Source organism: Chiloscyllium plagiosum, unplaced genomic scaffold, assembly GCF_037043375.1.
Source record: "Chiloscyllium plagiosum isolate Xiang-an unplaced genomic scaffold, Cpla_swu_hap1 HiC_scaffold_5, whole genome shotgun sequence".
In the NCBI taxonomy this organism is placed as follows: domain Eukaryota; kingdom Metazoa; phylum Chordata; class Chondrichthyes; order Orectolobiformes; family Hemiscylliidae; genus Chiloscyllium; species Chiloscyllium plagiosum.
Genome location: NW_028270143.1, coordinates 63,345,404 through 63,365,016, shown reverse-complemented (window position 1 = coordinate 63,365,016; position 19,613 = coordinate 63,345,404). Strand labels below are relative to the sequence as shown.

The 19,613-nt window shown below is 41.8% G+C and overlaps 1 protein-coding gene across 1 annotated transcript in view; it reads left to right on the top strand.

The window, feature by feature from the left end:
* The window catches only part of LOC122550254 (contactin-associated protein-like 2), a 2,045,475-nt gene that overhangs the window by 1,556,100 nt on the left and 469,762 nt on the right, over positions 1-19,613 (top strand). Inside the window, exon 15 of the mRNA XM_087987230.1 lies at positions 13,591-13,718. Within this exon, the coding sequence (XP_087843356.1) occupies positions 13,591-13,718 (128 nt within the window). The remainder of the gene's footprint in view (positions 1-13,590; positions 13,719-19,613) is intronic.

Here is a 19,613-nt window from a genome sequence, read left to right as displayed (position 1 = left end):
AAACTACTGCAGTCCATTTGCTATAAATAGATCCACAATGCATTTAGAATGGGAATTCTCGGATTTTGACCTCATGTCACTGAAAGAACAAGGAATATATTTCCAAATCAGGATGGTAAGTGGTTTGAATAGGAACTTGTAGATGGTGGTTTCCAGGTATTTGCTGCACTTGTCCTTCAGGGTGATAGTGGTCATGGATTAAAAGATGCTTTCTAAGGATCTTTACCGAATTTCTACATTGCAACAATGGACAGGACACACTGCTGCTGCTGCTGAGCACCGTAGTGGAGGGAGTGATTGTTTGTTGATGTTGTACTGGTCAAGTGCCTGTTTTTTTTCCTGAATGATATTAAGCTTCTTGAGTGTTGTTGGAGCTGTACTTCTCTAGTCAAGTGGGAAGTATTCTATTACATTCCTGACTTGAGCCTTGTAGATAGTGAACAGGCTTTGGGGTTTCAGGAGATGAAACTTACTCAATGTAGTAGTCTATCTTTTGACATGCTATTGTAGTCACTGTGTTTGTGTCATAAATTCAGTTCAGTCTCTGGTAAATGGTAACCCCTAGGGATGTTAATAAGGGGAGAATTCAGTGATGGTAATGCCATTGAAAGTCTTATTGAAGATGGTTAAAAATCACACAACATATAGTCCAACAGGTTTATTTGGAAGTACAAGCTTTCAGAGCTCTGTTCCTTTGTCAGGCAGCCAGTGGGGCAGGACCATATAACATAATTTATAATAAAAGATCAAAGTGTCATACAACTGATGCGATGTATTGAACACATCTGGATTGTTGTTAACTCTTTAATCACTGAGAATGAGGTTGCAGGTTTCGATTGATTAATATGTAAATCCCAGAACTTCATTCAAGTCACAGTCCTGAGATAACTTAAGGTTTCATCAGTATACAAAAATGCTGTCATCAGCTGACTGTCATCAGCTCATACACTGAATGACCTGACCTGTGCAGCCTTCTGTGGCAGTGAGTTCCATAGATTCAACACTCGCTGGCTGAAGAAGTTTCTCCTTATCTCCATACTAAAACGCCATCCCTTTATTCTAAGGCCGTGCCTTTGGGCCCTAGTCTCTCCTACCATTGGAGATATCTTCCCAAGGTCCACATTGTCCAGGCCATTCAGCATTCTATAAGCCATTCACAGATTGCTATGAATGCTTTAGCCTGGTCTTTTACACTGCTTTGTTGAAGTCTCTTATCATTGAGGATGGGGATATTTAAGGAGCACCACCTACAGTTGTTCAACTGTCCACTGCCACTTATAGCAGGATGTGGCTGGACGCAGAGCTTCAATCTAAAGAGTTGGTTGGGCGATCACTTAGCTCTGTCTTTAACTTCCCACTTATGTTTGGTAGTCCTGTTTGGTGGCTTCAACAGGTTGACTCAATCTTCAAGTATGCGTGGTGCTGCTCCTGGCATGCCCTCCTGCACTCTCCATTGAGCCAGGGTTGATCTCCTAGCTTAGTCGTAAGTGGTTGAGTGGGGGACATACTGGGCCATGAGGATGCTGATTGTCCTGGAGTACAATTCTACAGCTGTTGATGGCCCACAGCAGCTCCTAGATGCCCAGTTTTAAGTTGCTGAGATCTGTTAGAAGTCTGTCCCATTCCACTACACAACACAATGTTAAGTATTATCAATGCGAACATGTAAAGTAATTCCACACAGGCTGGTATCACATCACTTTTTGTTTACACATGGAGATACCTTGACACTGATCCAGCTTCCTCAGAATCAGTGCTCAGAGTGAACAGACCCTCTGACATTCTTCTTTACATCTATCAGCCAGGGCTCCTTGATTGGACCAGATTAACAGCCCCAATCAGGGAACTCATATTCTATGCAGTTCACCTGGCTGACCTTGTTACAATTACTACAAAATGGGACTTTATCTCCACAAGGACTGTGCAGTGGTCACTCTTACCAATACTGTCATGGACAGATGCATCTGCAGCAGGCAGATTGATAAGAAGGAGGTCAACAAATATGCTTTTCCCTCTTGTCTGGTCCCTCACCATCTGCTGCAGACCCAGTCTAGAAGCAGTGTCCTTTAGGACATGAAACATAGAATGCTGAATGGTCTGGACAAAGTGGACTTTGGGAAATTATTTCCATTGGTAGGAGAGACTAGGACCCAAAGGCACAGCCTTATAGTAAAGGGAAAACCTTTTAGAATGGAGATAACGAGAAACTTCTTCAGCCAGCGAGTATTTAATCGATGGAACTCACTGCCACAGAAAGCTGTGCAGGTCAGGTCATTCAGTGTATTTAAGACTGAGATAGATAAGTTCTTGATTGTCTATGGGATGAAGGGCTACAGGGAGAAAGCAGGAGAATGGGGATGAGAAATTTATTAGCCAAAATTGAATGTTGGAGCAGACTCGATGGATTGAATGGCCTAATTTCTGCTTTTATGTCTTCTGGTCAATGAGACCAAGGTTACAGACTTGAGTCAGGAATATAGACTGTTGTCAAGGCTACAGGCTTAAGTCAGAGATTTGGGCTCGGTCAGGGGCACAGGCTTGGGACGATGTATGGGCTTGGGTCAGGATTTGGGCTTAGGTTGGCGTTATAGGCTTAGATCAGGGATACGTGTTCACTTCATGATTTTGGGCTCAGATTAGGTCAGAGTTATAGGTTCACACTCTTAAAGTCATGGAATCATAGAGATGTACAGCACAGAAACAGACCCTTCAGTCCAACCCTCCACCACCACCCTCTGTCTTCTACCTTTGAGCCAGTTCTGTATCCAAATGGCAAGTTCTCCGTGTATTCCATGAGATCTAACCTTGCTCACCAGTCTCACATGGGGAACCTTGTCAAACGCCTTACTGAATCCATATAGATCATATTTACCACTCTGCCCTCATCAATGCTCTTTGTTACTTCTTCAAAAAACTCAATCAAGTTTGTGAGACATGATTTCCCACGCATAAAGCCATGTTGACTATCCCAAATCAGTCCTTGCCTTTCCAAATACATGTACATCCTATCCCTCAGGATTCCCTCCAACAACTTGCCCACCACCAATGTCAGGCTCACTGGTCTATAGTTCCCTGGCTTGTTATCAGTTCAGAACAGTGTTTACAAGTTTGAGTGTGATATACAGGTTACACTTCATCAATAACCTTCCCACTACTGCGAGTGAAGCTTCTTCTCTCCCTTGCATCATTCTCTTCAGAGTTGCTTCCAATAATTCATCTTTGGCACACTCCTGTTGCTCAGCAACATGTTGCCACTCAGTACACATTGTCCAAAGACATGTCAGTTGCACACATACACTGATGGCATGCAGATCCATTGTCACCATCTCTCTCCATCCCTCCACTGCCTTTTTATTGGCTGACTACATTGAAACCGGTTTAAAATTTTCTCCCATTAAACTTTGAGAAAATTGAATCTATTTTCTTTAGCCCTCAACTGTCCACCCCATTCCATAAACCATAGTCCTCTCCAGCCATGGTCTCACACTGGAGTCGATTGCTCACAACTGTAGCTTGACACAAAGCTGAGCTTCTATACAATGTATATCTCTTCCATCAGTGGCTGTGGGAGCTTCAACTGCAGGCCCAGCAGCAGCTTGGGAGAAGGAGATCGGTGTAACTCTCAGAGGGCACCTCCCACCTCACAACTCCAGCTCCCTCAATTACACACTGAGTACTTTTGAATGAGGAACACTAAGGAAGCTCTCAAAACGTCTCACAGGGTTTTGCTTGTTGTGTTCATGCATAGTGAGCCTCCACTCTCCATTAGATTAATACTAAGTAATGGCCTGCTAATGTCTCAATTGGCAGAAGGAGCACAGCCATCTGTGGATTTCCTGGTATGGATTTAATCAGACGGAGATGGAAAGACAGCAGGGTTCCCACCTTTTATTATTGTTGGCTCTGTTTACCTACATCTAGTTTCACGTGATTAGAAGGGGACAACCCAGAGTGTTGCTGGTGGAGGACTCAGTTGTGGTGGCTCCATTCACAGTTAGCAGAGGTTGTCAGGCTTTTTCTTGTTGGAGTTGCTCACAGCCTGGCAAAAACATAACTTTCACTCCAGTCCAAATACAGATGTAAACCTGCTGGAGGCGAGAAGATATCTTTTAAAGAATTATGAATTGGACTGTGTTCCTTAGTTATTAAGAATGAAGCTAATCCCTTACTATATTATGGAGGGTTTCTTCATCATGAAGAAGTTGAAGGGGGATCCTGTCCTGATGAATTCCTGCAACAATATCCTGGACAGCAAGAATTAGCCTTCAGAAACTGTGATCATTTTCTTGTGTGTCAAGTCGAACTGCTTCTATTAGAGGTCATTTCCTTTGCCCCTGATGGTTCTTAGTTTGGTCGGGTTCTTTGATACTATTTTTGGTAGAATACTGCTATCATGTCTACTCTAACCTTCCCATAGTATTACATCCAAGCTGTGATGGGATCTGGATGGAAGAATTACCTTGAATTCGCCAAAGTTTGTTAATCAAAATACTATCATAAACATATGCAGAAAATAGAGAGATCAGACAAAAATAATCTATGGCATAGAACATTCCGTACAATCATCACAGGAATTACAAGACAACATCAAGAACATAAACATAGACAAGAATGAAGCAATGGTCTCATTTGATGTAAGAGCACTGGTTCACTTCAATTGACCAAACTCTAGCCAGAGAGTCAATAGCCAACCTCCTGGACAAGCAGAACAGACAACACAAAAGGGACTACATACAAGGACTACATACTCAAACTGCTAGACCTGTGCTTGACGACACACTTCACATTCAATAACCAAATATATGAACAGATCAATGGAACACCTATGGGTCACCCATCTCTGGGCTCATAGCAGAAGCAGTGATGCAATGATTGGAACAAACAGCCCTCTCACAAATCCAAACCAAACTCTGGATCAGATATGTGGACAATACTTTTGTTATCATTAAGAGAATAGGAATCGAGAACACAACCCAGATCATCAACAGCATACTCAAAGGGATCAGATTTATGAGAGACGAGGAAACCAACAATCAGGTCCCAAAACACAGATCGGTGAATGCAAAGATGTACAGGAAAGTCACACACACTGACCAGGTCCTGCACTACAACAGCAACCACCCGAATACACACAAGAGAAGCTGCATTTGGACCTTGTTCAAAAGGGCTACAACGTACTATGGCACTCCTGACCTGCGAAGAATGCCTCTAGAGTATTCACCAAGAACAGATATCCCCGCAATTTAATCCGAAGATGCCTAAAGGACAAACAACATGACGACGACAGGCCACGACCGAACGCACTAGCAACATTAGTTTTTTTACATAAAACAAAATCTCAGAACTGACAGCCAGATGTCTCCAACCACTGGGATTCATGACAACTCATAAATCGATAGCCACGCTCAGAAAACAACTCACCAGGACAAAAGACCCTATACCTATCATGTGCAAAACCAAGATAATTGACAAGATTCTATGCAAATACCACACAAAACAGTATATGGGACAACAGGCAGACAACGAGCAATCCGTATCCATGAACACCAACTAATGCCATGACCAGCTGACCCAAGTAGCCATACACACAAGGACCACAAATTCGACTGGGATAACACAATAATCATAGTCGAAAAGCACAACAGGTCAGGAACATCTGAGGAGCAGAATTGCTGTTTTGGGCATAAACGTTTCATTAGGAATGTAGGGGAGGAGGAAGGAAGCTGAGAGATTAATAGGAGGGTGGGGTGGGGCTGGAGGAAGGTAGGTAGTTGCAGATGGGGGGGTGATTGTGTTAGGTTGGAGGGGAGGGTAGAGTGAATAGGTGGGAAGGATGATGGACAGGTCGGACAGTTTAAGAGGGTGGTTGCCGAGTTGGAGGTTTGGATCGGAGATGAGGTGGAGGGGTGGGAAATGACGAAACTGGTGAAATCAACATTGATGCCATGTGATTGGAGGATCCCAAGGTGGAAGACAAGGCGTTCGTCCTCCAGGCGTTGGGTGGCTAGGATTTGGCAGTGGAGGCGGCTCAGGACTGGATGTCCTTGTTGGAGTGGGAGGGGAAGTTGATGTGGTCGGTCACAGGGTGGTGGAGTTGGTTGGTTTCCCATAGATGTTCCCTGAAATGTTCCATGAGTTAGCGTCCTGTCTCCTCAATTTAGAGACCATATGGAGAGCAATGGACACAGTTGCAGGAAAATCTCCGCCAGATGTGAAAGGATCCTTTGGGGCCTTGGACGGAGGTGAGGGGGGAGGTGTGGGTACAGGTTTTACACCTCTTACTGCAGCAAGGGAAGGTAGGTGTGATGATGAGGGATGTGGACCTAACGAGGGAGTTACGAGGGAATGGTCTCCACGGAATGCAAATGGCGTGAGGAGGAAAGTATATCTCTGGTGGTAGAGTCTGTTTGTAGGTGGCAGAAATGACAGAGGATAATGTGCTATCTCTGGAGATTAGTGGGGTGGAAGGTGAGGACCCGAGTGGTTCTATCCTTGTTGCAGTTGAAGGATGGAAAGTGGAGGGATGTGCTGGAGGGCATTGTTGACCACGTGGGAGGGAAAATTGTGCTCCTTGAAATAGGAGGCCATCTGGAATGTTCTGGAGTAGAATTGTTCCTCCTAGGAGCAGATACAGCTGAAGCAGAGGAACTCGGAATAAGGGATCACGTTTTTATGGGGGGGGGGCGTGGGTGGGAGGAGTCCAGGTAGCTGTGGGAGTTGGTGGGTTTGAAGTAGATGTCTGTGTTGAGTCGGACACCGGAGATGGAGACAGAGAGGCCCAGGAAAGGGAGGGAACTATCCGAGATGGTCCAGGTGATCTTGAGGTCAGGGTGGGGTGGAAGGTGAGGACCCGAGTGGTTCTATCCTTGTTGCAGTTGAAGGATGGAAAGTGGAGGGATGTGCTGGAGGGCATTGTTGACCACGTGGGAGGGAAAATTGTGCTCCTTGAAATAGGAGGCCATCTGGAATGTTCTGGAGTAGAATTGTTCCTCCTAGGAGCAGATACAGCTGAAGCAGAGGAACTCGGAATAAGGGATCACGTTTTTATGGGGGGGGGGCGTGGGTGGGAGAAGTACAGGTAGCTGTGGGAGTTGGTGGGTTTGAAGTAGATGTCTGTGTTGAGTCGGACACCGGAGATGGAGACAGAGAGGCCCAGGAAAGGGAGGGAACTATCTGAGATGGTCCAGGTGATCTTGAGGTCAGGGTGGAAGGTAGTTTTGAAGTTGGTGGAACTAATCAACCTTGTCATGGGAGCATAAGGTGGCATCGACACAGTCATCAATATAGCAGAGGAAAAGGTGGGGAATGGTGCTGGTGTAGCTGCAGAAGATGGACTGTTCCACATACTCAACAACGAGGCAGGCATAGCTGAGGCCCATGCAGATGCCCATGGCTACACCTTTGGTCTGAAGGAAGCGGAAGGTTTCAAAGGAGAATTTGTTGAGGGTGAGGACCAGTTCCGCCAATCGAATGAATGTGTCAGTGGAGGGCTACAGGTTGGGTCGGTGGGAGAGGAAGAATCAGAGGGCTTGGAGGCCCTCGCCATGCCAGATGGACGTGTGCAGAGACTGGATGTCCATGGTGAAGATGGCCAGGGCAATGAAAATTATGGAGGAGATGGAGGTGTAGATGTTGTCCCAAATGTATGTGGGGAGTTACTGGACCAATGGGGACAAGACGGTGTCAAGATATAAGGAGATAAGTTCGGTGGGGCAGGAGCAGGTGGAGATGATAGGTCGATTGGGTCAGTCAGGTTTGTGAATTTTGGGAAAAAGATTGTCCCAGAACCCAGCACCGCCTGGCTCTGTGAGGTTGGAGGCTGAAGATGGGAGATACCCTGAGCCGATGAGATTGTAGATAGACTGGGAGTTGATGGTTTGGTGATGGGGTGAGGTTGTGGTCAAGGGGGCAGTAGAAGGAGGTGTCCATGAGTTGGCCCTTCAGCAGTGTACAGATTGGTGCGCCATACAACCAATGCCCCCCACCCCCTTCTCTGCTAGTTTGATGGTGATATTGGGGTTGGAGTGGAGGGAGTGGCAGGCTGTGTTTTGCAAGGATGAGAAGTCAGAGTGGGTGATGGAGTGGACAGGTTGAGGTGGTCAATGTCACAGTGGCAGTTGGAGATAAAAAGATTCATGGTGGGTAACAGACCAGCACGGGGTGTCCAAGTAGATGGAGTATGCTGGAGACGTAAGAAGGGGTACTCAGAGGGTGGGTGGGAGTCCCGATGGAAAAAGTAAGCATGGAGCCGAAGGCGGAAGAAAAGTTTGATGTCACAATGCATATGGAATTTGTTGACCAAGGAGTGCAGTGGGATAAACGTGAGACCTTTACGGAAGACTGATTGTTCATCCTCAGTGAGGGGGAGGCCTGGGGGTTGGTAAAACTTCAGCAGGGTTGGGGGCCGGTAGTGGAAGACCAATCGTCTCCACCTGCTCCTGCCCCACCAAACTTATCTGCTCCTGTCTTGACATTGTCCTGTTCCCCTTGGTCCAGTACCTCCCCACATAAATTTGGGACACCACCTATAACCTCCACCTCCTCCAGGATTTTTGTTTCCCCAGTTCCCAATGTCTCATCTTCATCATGGACATCCAGTCCCTATACATGTCCATCCACCATGGCGAAGGCCTCCAAGCTCTCTGTTTCTTCCTCTCCCGCTGACCCAACCAGTACCCCTCCACCAACACACTAATTCGATTGGCTGAACTGGTCCTCACCCTCAACAACTTCTCATTCAAATCCTCCAACTTCCTTCAGACTCCAAAGGGGTAGTAATGGGCTCCTGCATGGGCCCCAGCTATGCCTGCTTCTTCATAGGATACATGAACAGTCCATCTTCCGCAGTTACACTGACACCATCCCCCACCTTTTCCGGTGCTATATTGATGGCTGTATTGGCGTCACCTCATGCTCCCACAAGGAGGTTGGTCAAAACGTGGCCACAACAACCACAGCACATGCCAAACACAGGACAGCCAGAGAATTTCTAGAAACGTGGCACTTACCCACAGACTTTATCAACAAGCACATAGCCCAAGACCCAATATATCTGCCACTACAATGAACAACTTGAACCAGCAACTGGAAGTAGCAGAAACAGAACAAAATAAATTCCAGAAAAAACAGTGCAGTGGCGCTTCACAGGAGGCTCGAAAGCACCTAGACAGGGGACGAAACGTCTGCAAATTAACTTCCCAGCTCGGCGAACATACCTACATCTGCAGCTATTGGCACCAGAGCTACAAATCTTTGCACAGACCTTGAATGGCATAGAAATAGGTGAATCCATACATGGAAAGAAGAAATGCATTACTCTGTATTTATCCATAATTCATCCAAAAACAGATGTACAGTAAACTTAAAACAAAAAATGTAAAATGTATTGTTTCACTGGGTTCAACTTACAAATAACGCAACCCAAAATACCCCAATTTACTAATGCCAGGTACACACCAACATCCACCGCATCTTATTAGAATAAGTCCAAATACAAATCAATGTGAATCAATGTAAACGGTGAGGCCTTGAAGAACCATTAAACTCACAACAGTACATTTCTTCTTTGAAACTCGAAAGTTAAATTTTAACACATTTAACCATCATTTAAGCAAATATGTTTAAGATCTTGTAATCAGGGAAAAATTTCAACTTTAATGTGATTTGTACATGTGCCATAAAATAACAAAATAATCAGTGAAGGAACAAGCCTCAGAAAGGAGAATTATGTGTTTTCAAAGTGACCAATGTTTCACATTGTATCTGAAGATATGATTTCCCTTCAACAACTGCAACACCCCAAATATGTGCAATTGATGTGTACTTATGTTTTAGGATCAATGCATTTCACGTCATATTCTTCCTTACCTGCTTTTTAATTTAGTCCAACCACTCAACTATTAAAGCATGCAATATAATGATAGTGACAAATGAGAATTTAAGTTCATTAACTATCCAAAATGTATATCAAAAAATATTAAAATAAGAAATTTTACACTATGTAACTCTATAATCTGGAAAACCAATTTAAGTACATTTCAGAAAATAACAAATATGTGAACCTGATTACCAAAATAATATAATAATGAAAAACATTATTTCAGAATAAATTCAATTATTGCATATCACCTTCAATCATTTTTGTGAACCATTGTGCATCTTTGGGACCCAAGACACATGATACTCCATATTGTTTAGATATTTGGAGTGTTAAGTTATGCTACAACATGAATAGTCAATTGATAAATACAGTACTTATTAAGCAATTTATATTGCTAAATGCCAGATCTGATTGCTCTGTGTCGAGTTAGAAGATCAGGCACTTCAAAAGCAGAGATTTCAATTGATCTTAAGGCTTTTATGCAAAGAGAGGAACAGTCTATCAGATTTCCTGCTCTGTTAGAATATGCCCCCACAGGAGCATCAGATGACCACAAGATTTGATTCACTTGTTGTAATACCTCAGCAAAGTCTGATACCCCAGATCTAACCTCTCCCTTAATCAGGGAGTTCTAGTACAGCTACAACACTGGCATCAACCTAACAAGGTGGAAAGTACATCCTTTCCACAAAAACAAGACAAATCAAAGTCAAAACATGTGCTGGAAAAGCACAGCAAGTCAGGCAGCATCTGCAACCCTCACTTTCTACAAATCAAAGTCAGCCAATTATTGCCTCATCAGTCTATTCTTAATCATCAGCAAAGCAATGGAGGTTGTCATCAATGATTCTATCAAGTGGCTCATATTAAACCATTCACTGATGCTTGATTTAGGTTCCATCAGACATATGCAGCATTTGATCTTGTTACAGCCTTGGTCAAAATATTGATAAAGGAGTTGAACTCCAGAAGTGAGGTGAGAGTGGCTGTTGTTGACATCAAGGCATTTGACTGAGTATGGCATCAAGGCTCCCGAGCAAAACTGCAGACACAGAAATAAGAAAGAAAACTTTCCATTGGTTTGAGTTATACCTAGCATAAAGGAATGTTGTGGCAGTCATTGGAGGTCAATCATCTCAGCCATAGGGCATCACTGTATGAATTCCTCAGAGTAATATTATTGGCCCAACCACCTTCAGCTACTTCATCAATGACATTCCCTCCATCATAAAGTCAAAGGGGAAAAGTTCATTAATGATTACACAATGTTAAGCACCCTTCAGAACTCCACAAATATTGAAGCAGTCTGTATTCATTATGCAACTAAACCTGTACGATATCCAGGTTTGGGCTGGCAAGTGGTTAGTAACATTCATGCCATATAAATAGTGATCTTCTACAACAAAAGAGAAACCAACCATCACTCTTGATCTCAATCATATTACTGCCATTGAATGCCCTACTGTCAACTTCTTTGGGGCCACCATTGTCCAATAAAAGAACTGGGACCAGCCATATAAATTTTGATTCAAAAAACGGATCAGAGGCTAGAAATTTTGTGGCAATTGTAGTAGAATATTCTCTACTTGCCTGGAAGCTTCAACAAAATTCAAGAAGCTTCACACCATCCAGGGTAAAGCCATCAGTTTGATTGGCACCACGTCCACCTCTTCAAGGTTCACTCCCTTTGCCACTGATGCACAGTGGCAGTTGTGTTACCATCTACAAGACGTAATGCAGTAAGTCACCAAACGTCCTTAGACAGCATCTTCAAAACCTGTGACTTCTACTACCTAGAAAGTCAAGGTGAAAACAGATCCATGGCAAATTCATCTTCTGCATGTTCCTTCCAAGTTACACTTTGTCCTAACTTGGGATTACATTCCTATTCCTTAACTCTCACTGGGTTAGCATCCTGAAATTTCCTTCTTAACAGCACTGCGGATTGTCCCATTACCTTAAGTACTACAGATGTTCAAGAAGGCCACTCACTACTGTGATGATGCTGCTCCTTTAACAAAGTTATGTTTTTTTTTTCAAAAGGGGTTGTAAAAGGCACAGGTTCTGATTTGTCTGGGATAAGGCCACTTTGATTATGGCTAACAGATACTGCCTCAGGCAACAACCAGGGAAAAGTCTTTTAGGGTTTATTTTGAAAACACTTGTATAATGAAGGGGGTGGCCAGTTCTCCCAGTTCAGGGATGTTTCCAGTTTGGTTTAGTTTTAGCTATGACCCCCAAGAAGCTGCTGGTAACAAAATGTGGTTCCTGGAATATCCACTGGAATTCCATCACTCCTGGAATATCCACCCTACACCTGATAAAACAACTAGAAAAGTTAGAGTCTGGGCTACCTTCTTGAAATGTTTTGAGGGGGTCTGGCCTGGTCCATAACAGTACCATCTTCTCCAAGGCAATCAGTGATAGGCAATAAATGCAGGCTATTTCCACATCCCATGAATTAATAAAACACATTTTATTATCCCCAACAACTATTCCACCTGTCTGTTTTTCATCTCCATATTTTACTTTCAGTCTTGGTTTTTCTGGACAGCTGAAGGGTATGAGAGACAGGTGAGGTAGGGGTTGTAAGAGACACAGAAGTAGAAGCACAAAGTCTTATCATGTCTTTCCCTGGCCTTGGGTGGAATGTATCCCATTGGCAAAACAACTTTTTGTTCCAGAACTAATGTCAGTGTCCTGTTAAAATGGACCCCTCATTCCTATATTCTCCTAATCAGTCAGTTCCAAAGCTAGTTTATATGTAGCTGGTTCAATAAAATTAGAGATTATCCTGGAGGTCCTGCTTTTTAAATTAGAACATAATACTTTCAGGAGGACTTCCTTCTATGTCAATTGTTCCGACATGGACAATGAGAAATTAGTTTAATCCCTCCCTATGTTCCTTGCTAATCAATGTAAGACAGTCTTTACCGTAGGTGTGAGAAGGCTACACATCCTTTGGGATTCTCATTCTTGGCTTGAGGAGAGTTTTCACCCCACAAACTATGGATTCCCCTATCACTTTCACTTATCTGTTCTTCTACCCCACTGGAAAGCTTCCTAAGACCACAGGGTTGAATTTTATGGGTGAATAATTACTGGGATGACAGGTGTGTGGACCTGTGCATTGGCTTACTATGTTATCTGCCGTGTTCTTGTCAATAGCTGGCCCCCAACTTTCCTGCCATGCTTTTGACTTGGCTACATGTCTATGGCTCAGTTGAGGCCCTTCAGGGAATCAATGCCAACTAAAGGCTTCAGCCTCCACCACTGCATTTTAATGTGCCCAATATGTAGCCTGGCAGATTGAACCCTGCAAACTACTAGTCAGTGAAAGGTGGAATACCCCCTTCCCAAGTCTGCAGTATCAATTCAAGGGCACCTTCCTATCGTTCCAGCTGATTGATCAAAGCTAGTTGGCCAATTTAAAAAGCACTGTAAAATGTTTTGACAAATGATTTTTAGCATGAGAAAATTAAAACCAAGTGCTTATATTTTCATTTAATGATGTCACATGATACTTCCAAGACATTTTTAACTTTTCAATTTGTGTTTGAAAACAAATACAAAATGTTTACCAAGGCATTGTACTTTTTAGTTGCAATATGCAAAAGGATGCAACATCCATACTGCTTAAGCTCGAGCTGAGATAAGTAGACATTTTCAAACATAATAATTTATCCTTTTGTCAACCAATTATTTTTCAGGAGGAAAGATACTGGCCTTCTTGCCTATAAAAGTCATCTGCCTGTAAGCCAGGTATTGGTTGGAGACACGAGCCGTTCAGGATCTGAAGCAAGACTTGCAGTTGGTCCGTTGCGGTGCCAAGGAGACAGTAAGCAATTTTTATTCTGTGGTAGACAAGTTTCATTTGAACTTTTGACGAACTGTGGGAAATATACCAATGTATTTGCATTTAGACAAATGATATGAGTCCAAACCTGCTATTGAGGCTGAAGTAATTTTTCATTTTGAGCAGAAGAAATCTCTTTTCTTAAAAAAAATGTACAAATGAGCATTGTAGCAACCTACAACAAGCAAATTAAAAATGATCGCTTATGAAAGCTATTAATTGATAATAATTTACACAGCAAGGCTGAAAACAATAATTATATAAGATGTATATTAAATCTGTGACTCACTGTAAATAAGGTGATAATTGTAACCTGGACAAAGGAATCTTTTGCCAAATTTAGGAAAGATCTAATCTAGTGACCAGTCAAATGAGGAGACAATTATTAAAATGCGTATTGTACATTATCAATGTCTCCTCTTTTAGTAATAATAAGTTAAATTTATATTGCACCAAAAGAATCTTGTAGTGGGATGGAGGCTGGATGGCAGTTGGTAAGGAGGAAAAACACAGACTCAAAGGAGCAAATGGATGTAGGTTACAGGGAGCTCATCAAAGGTAAGTTCCAAAAGCTATGCTTCAAGGAAATTTTTAACAAAAGGTATTATTAAAACAAAATTAAAACTTAAAGCTACCTCAAAACTTTAAATGGGAAAGCTAAATGCAAAGTGAACATCCTGCAAAGTTTAAAGTCTTAGAGTAAAAGGAACAAAGGAAGTGAGGGGATTGTCTTCTTTGGGAGTATAATAAAGTCCTTTGGGTCAGAATCCCAAGATGGTACCTTACCCAAGCATCTTAACCCAGCTTGTAAAATCTCACTACCTCTGCACCCCCATCTTGCTACGGTCCCCAGTTCCTCTCTGACCAAATTTTCTGGACTTGCCTTAATGTCTCTCCCTTCTTCGTGGGACTTACTGAAACCCCAGTGATGACCAAAACTTGCTCCTGGCAGAGTTGGGACTTCTCAGTTGCTGGCTAATCAAATTGATCAGCAGTTCTCAAAGGCAAGAGATCCTGTGCCTGGGGTAGAAGTCCCTCCCCCAAGAATGGCCCCAGCACATAATCATAAAATCCACCTCATTAGTCACAGAAAATAATGAAAGTTGTAAGGGCTAGTTCTACAGGTGAATATGTTTTAGAATTGAATAGGATGCAAAAGAAAGAGTTCTAGACAAATTGAAGCTTTTGCAGATGAGCCTGAAGAGGTTGACATCACTTGGTCCATGCAATTATCTAGAATGGTTTTCATTTTTTGTGGGTTTTGGAGGGGAAATTTCCAGAGTATTTACTTCCTGATGTACCTTGCTTTTTGCTCTTTCAGATGGTTCTGTGGGTGGGGAAAAGAAGTGTCTCAACATGTCTCCAACCATCATGGTATAGACTAGTTAGCGTCATCCTATTAATTTTGTATCTTTATGATTAGCACTTGGAGCATATTGAAACATGGACAAGAGTGGGGTTGTGTTGGAGGTCAAATCAGTGGTCTTGCTGATGTACTGGTATTTCATAATCACAGTACAGCATCACAGTGTAATGCAGGCTTAGAAGAAATATAAATACAAATCAATCCCTAACTTGAACCAACTGAAACATGTGCTAGCCACTCCATTGACACAAATATAATATAAATAATAATAACATTTTTCCCAAAGAACAAAATGGCATTGTTCCAATTTCTTAAATAATGTGTAATTTGCACTGGTTAAAATCAAATTGGTTCAGATTGAATTAATTCAAATTCAAAATTCTCTTGTTTTCCATGTTATTTAATGGCAATGAAAATTACAGCCCACCTACAGTCAGTAAAGTACATAAATTGCCCTTTTATAATTCCTATCTAATAACTCACAATAAGTCCCCTAAAAGGTCACCACACAGTTATGTTGTCTGGAGACCAGAATGAAGCCTGTGCTGCTGCCAAACAGCAAGTCAACATTGTAGAAAATGCTAATGCAGGTTGTTGATGTCAGAATTTGAACACCTTATTTGATTAATTGCATAGAGAAGGCTTGGAAAGAAACCATTCCTGTGTGCAGCTTTCCTGAGTGTTGGTATATTGCCATTGTCGCTTTATGTGGACTGAACTATTAGCACAATTGGTGCTTCAGAAAGCTAACAGCTGGTCACATAAAGCAAACTTGTTTTCCTCAAACTGTACCTTGATACTACCATTTTAAAATTTAACAGAGAGGAAATATTTTAATAAAATGCGCAATAAAAATAAGATGTTAATTGTTTTACATAAACACGTGCACACACAATCATTTATACACATATTATGACATAGACTAACACATTTAATTGTGAAGACCAAATCTTTTCTTTATTTTGGAATGTTTAACAAATTGACAAAAAGAACTGTTTCTAACCAAGAAGGAGTTGCTGCAATTTTTGATTGTGTTTACACTGTTAGTCAGTGGGAGAAAATGTTTGAAATCCAACAGCACAGTCTATTTGTTCAGAGAAAGTTTCACACAGAAACAGAATGTTTGGGTCTTAAATATTATTTTATTTTATTCACAGGATAAGTAGGATGTTATATTAGTACTTATTAACCCTCCCTAATGGTCAGAAGACAGTTATTGTGTGGAGAGTGTGGTGCTGGAAAAGCACAGCAGGTCAGGCAGCATCTGAGGAGCAGGAGAATCCATGTTTTGGGCAAAGCCCTTCATCAGGATTCCTGATGAAGGGTTTTGCCTGAAATGTCGAATTCCCCTGCTCCTCAGATGCTGCCTGACCTGCCGTGCTTTTCCAGTACCACACTCTCAACTCTGATCTCGAGCATCTGCAGTCCTCACTTTCTCCTAGCTATTGGTGCGGATCTGAAGTTATATATGTTAGTTTCCTTCCCAAAAATGCACTACTTAACCAGATGAATTCTCCCAACAATGGTTATCATTAGACTTTTAAATCCAGACACGTACTGAATTCAAATGCCTTTATCAGCCATGGCAGGATTTGAACCCCTGACATTATCTGGGTATCTGAATTGAGAATCTAGTGATAATACCATTAAGCCATGATCATCCCCTGCATGGTTGGGGAGGCCAGGAGTTATCAGCATGACAACAAATCTCTGATTTGGTCCTGGAAACATATTTGCCTTGTGTGTGAACAATACAAGGCAGAAGGTCTCCAGACAGCAAGAGAGAGCATCTCTCTTTTTTTCACTTTCTGCAATGAAGTAATGAAATGGAATGAAATGTTCCTTCCAAAATGAACTCCTTCACATTTCCCAACAGTCGACTTGTTTTGTCAACTTTTTATCCAGTCAGGTAACCTATCAATATCTCTGTGTAAACTGATCTCTCGATTCCACATACCTTTCCATCTATTTTTATGTTGTCTACAGATTTTGCTATAGTACATATGCTTCCTTCCTCTACACAGTAAACATTTACACTCCCAGCAATGATTCCTGTGATACCCCACTGGTTACAGGTTACTAACCTGAAAAAGAACCCTCTATCTCCACTTGCAGCATCCTGCCCATTAGCCAATTCTCAATCCAGTACCATGGGTTCTTGACTTATGACTTAACCTTTTGTGAGGTACCTTGGCAAATGTCTTCTGGGACTGCAAATACAACGATCTACTGGTTCCCCTCTATCCAATCTGGTTGAGGTTTTCTCAAAAAACTCTAATAAATTCATCAACACAATTTCCCTTTCATGAAGCCATGTTTACTATGCTTGATTAGATTACAATTTTACAAATGTGCTACTCTCACTTCCTTAATAATTGATTCCAACATTTTTCTCATCATAGAGGTTAGGCTAATTGGGTTAGTCGTCTCGTGCTTTTTGCCTCCTTCCCTTTCTGAATAGGGCTGTCACGTTGGCAGTTTTCCAATCTCTGGTATTTCTCCAGAATCCAAAGAATTTTGGAAAATCTCACCCCATTTATCCACAATCTTGATAGCTACCTCTTTTGAGATATGGTGAGGGTCTTATCTGCCTTTAGCTCCATTAATTTGTCTAATACTAATTCTCCAGTGATCGTGATGGTATTTAATTCCTCCCCTTATTATTCAGTATTAATTGGATGTTCGAAGTAACTTCCAATGTAAAGACTGAAGCAAAATATCCATTTAACTCACTGGCATTTCGTTGTTTTTAATAACAATCTCCCCAGATTCATTTTCTCAGGGGTTTATGTTCATTTTGACCTCTCTCTTCCTTTTTATATATTGATAAAAGCTCCTATTTTCAGTTTTTATTTTTCTTGCCAGTTTACCCTTGTAGATTAGCTCAGCTTTTCAACTATGTTTTCCTGATATTTTATCTTCCACCCATAATGTCCATTTTTGTTTGTTTGTCTGTGTCTGCAAGTGTGTAACACGGGTTTGCAAAGGGTTCAGAGTTTCAGCGAGTAGAGTTATCTGTCAATAATTCATATTTTTTTGCTTGCCTGTGTTTATTTTGGTTTGGAATAAATAGTAGTTCATGTTAAGTACAGAAACTTGGTCAGCGTTTTGCATTTGTCTCAATCCATCAGAAAGGTAAATTTGGGAATTTGAGAAATTTAACTGAATCTTTAACTTTTATGATGATCCGAGGTGTAGTGGTCCTTGAGTATCAGTGCACTTTCCCAAGTGGGTCTTGACTATCTCCTGTTGCATTTGCTACTATTAGGTTTCCATTACTATTAGTACGGCAATTCACTTGGAGAATGAAAAAAATATAACTAGGAGGATTTCTTGCAGAGGATTGTGCATGATAGATTTCCAGATTCTGGTAAAAGATATGTCAATACATTCTTCAGCACAATCTTATGTTAATTATGGAAGCTTAAAAACCTGAATAGGCTAATCTTAATAATCTGAGACAATTAACGGTTTCTGTTAAACCTCAGATAATTAATGTTGCATTATTAATCTTGGATTTTTTTTCAGACATAAGCAAATATTTCTGTGCTCCCTGCTCTGCTGGATCTGAGCTAATGGTTTTGTTTTCATAGTTGAGAAGGATTAATTATCTATGAATACTCTCTTGATCTTTTTCTGTGAACAAGATACAATGTAGATTTAATAGCATGCTTATTTATAATTCATTACAATTTTTAATTAATCGATCAGTTAAATAATTTAACTAAACTTAAAACAGATGTAATAAAGATGAATCATTGTTGAAATGTCAGACACTAATGTTTCCTTAAGGAGTCAGGTTTTTACTGAGAAATGAGGGAAAGGCACAGGATGGTGGTGCAAGACAAAGGTTGAAAGCCAAATAGGTACTCGGTTCTGCAAAATCATGATACTATGGGGTAATTTTATTTGAACTCTCTGGGCATGAAATTGACAGTGTCTTGCAGCATAAAATCAATAGGTTTAAAAAGGATGGTCAACTTGAGCCCGCCAGTTTTTCAACAGGCAGGCTCGGTTAATATTAGATTTCTACCACAGCCACATCTCCTTCCTCAGCACCTGCCTACGGAACCGACTGACCCCGCACGGACTCCGGACTACATTCAGACCAACAAAATTTGGACCCAACCAGGACAACCAGTACCTACAACAAATCCGAAGCCTCCAGCTACAGACCTCCCTCTGGATCCTTCGCTCCACGCTTGCAGCCATGCACCGCTACCTACATTCCCTGCAATTAGATTACAAGTCCACACCGACCCGCCGAAGCGAAACCCACCCATACCCCCACATTTACCCCTTACCTAACACTAGGGGCAATTTAGCATGGCCAATTCACCTGACCCTGCAAAGGACCTCTACTGTTCTTCATCCACAGAAGAATCCATACACTAAACAAACAGTTCTTCCTAGCCATATCGGAAATTAAAGACAGTAAGTACCAAAAACTCTCATGTACTTACCCCCACACTCTGGGTTCCTCAACTGTTCCAGAATCTTCCATCGGCCTC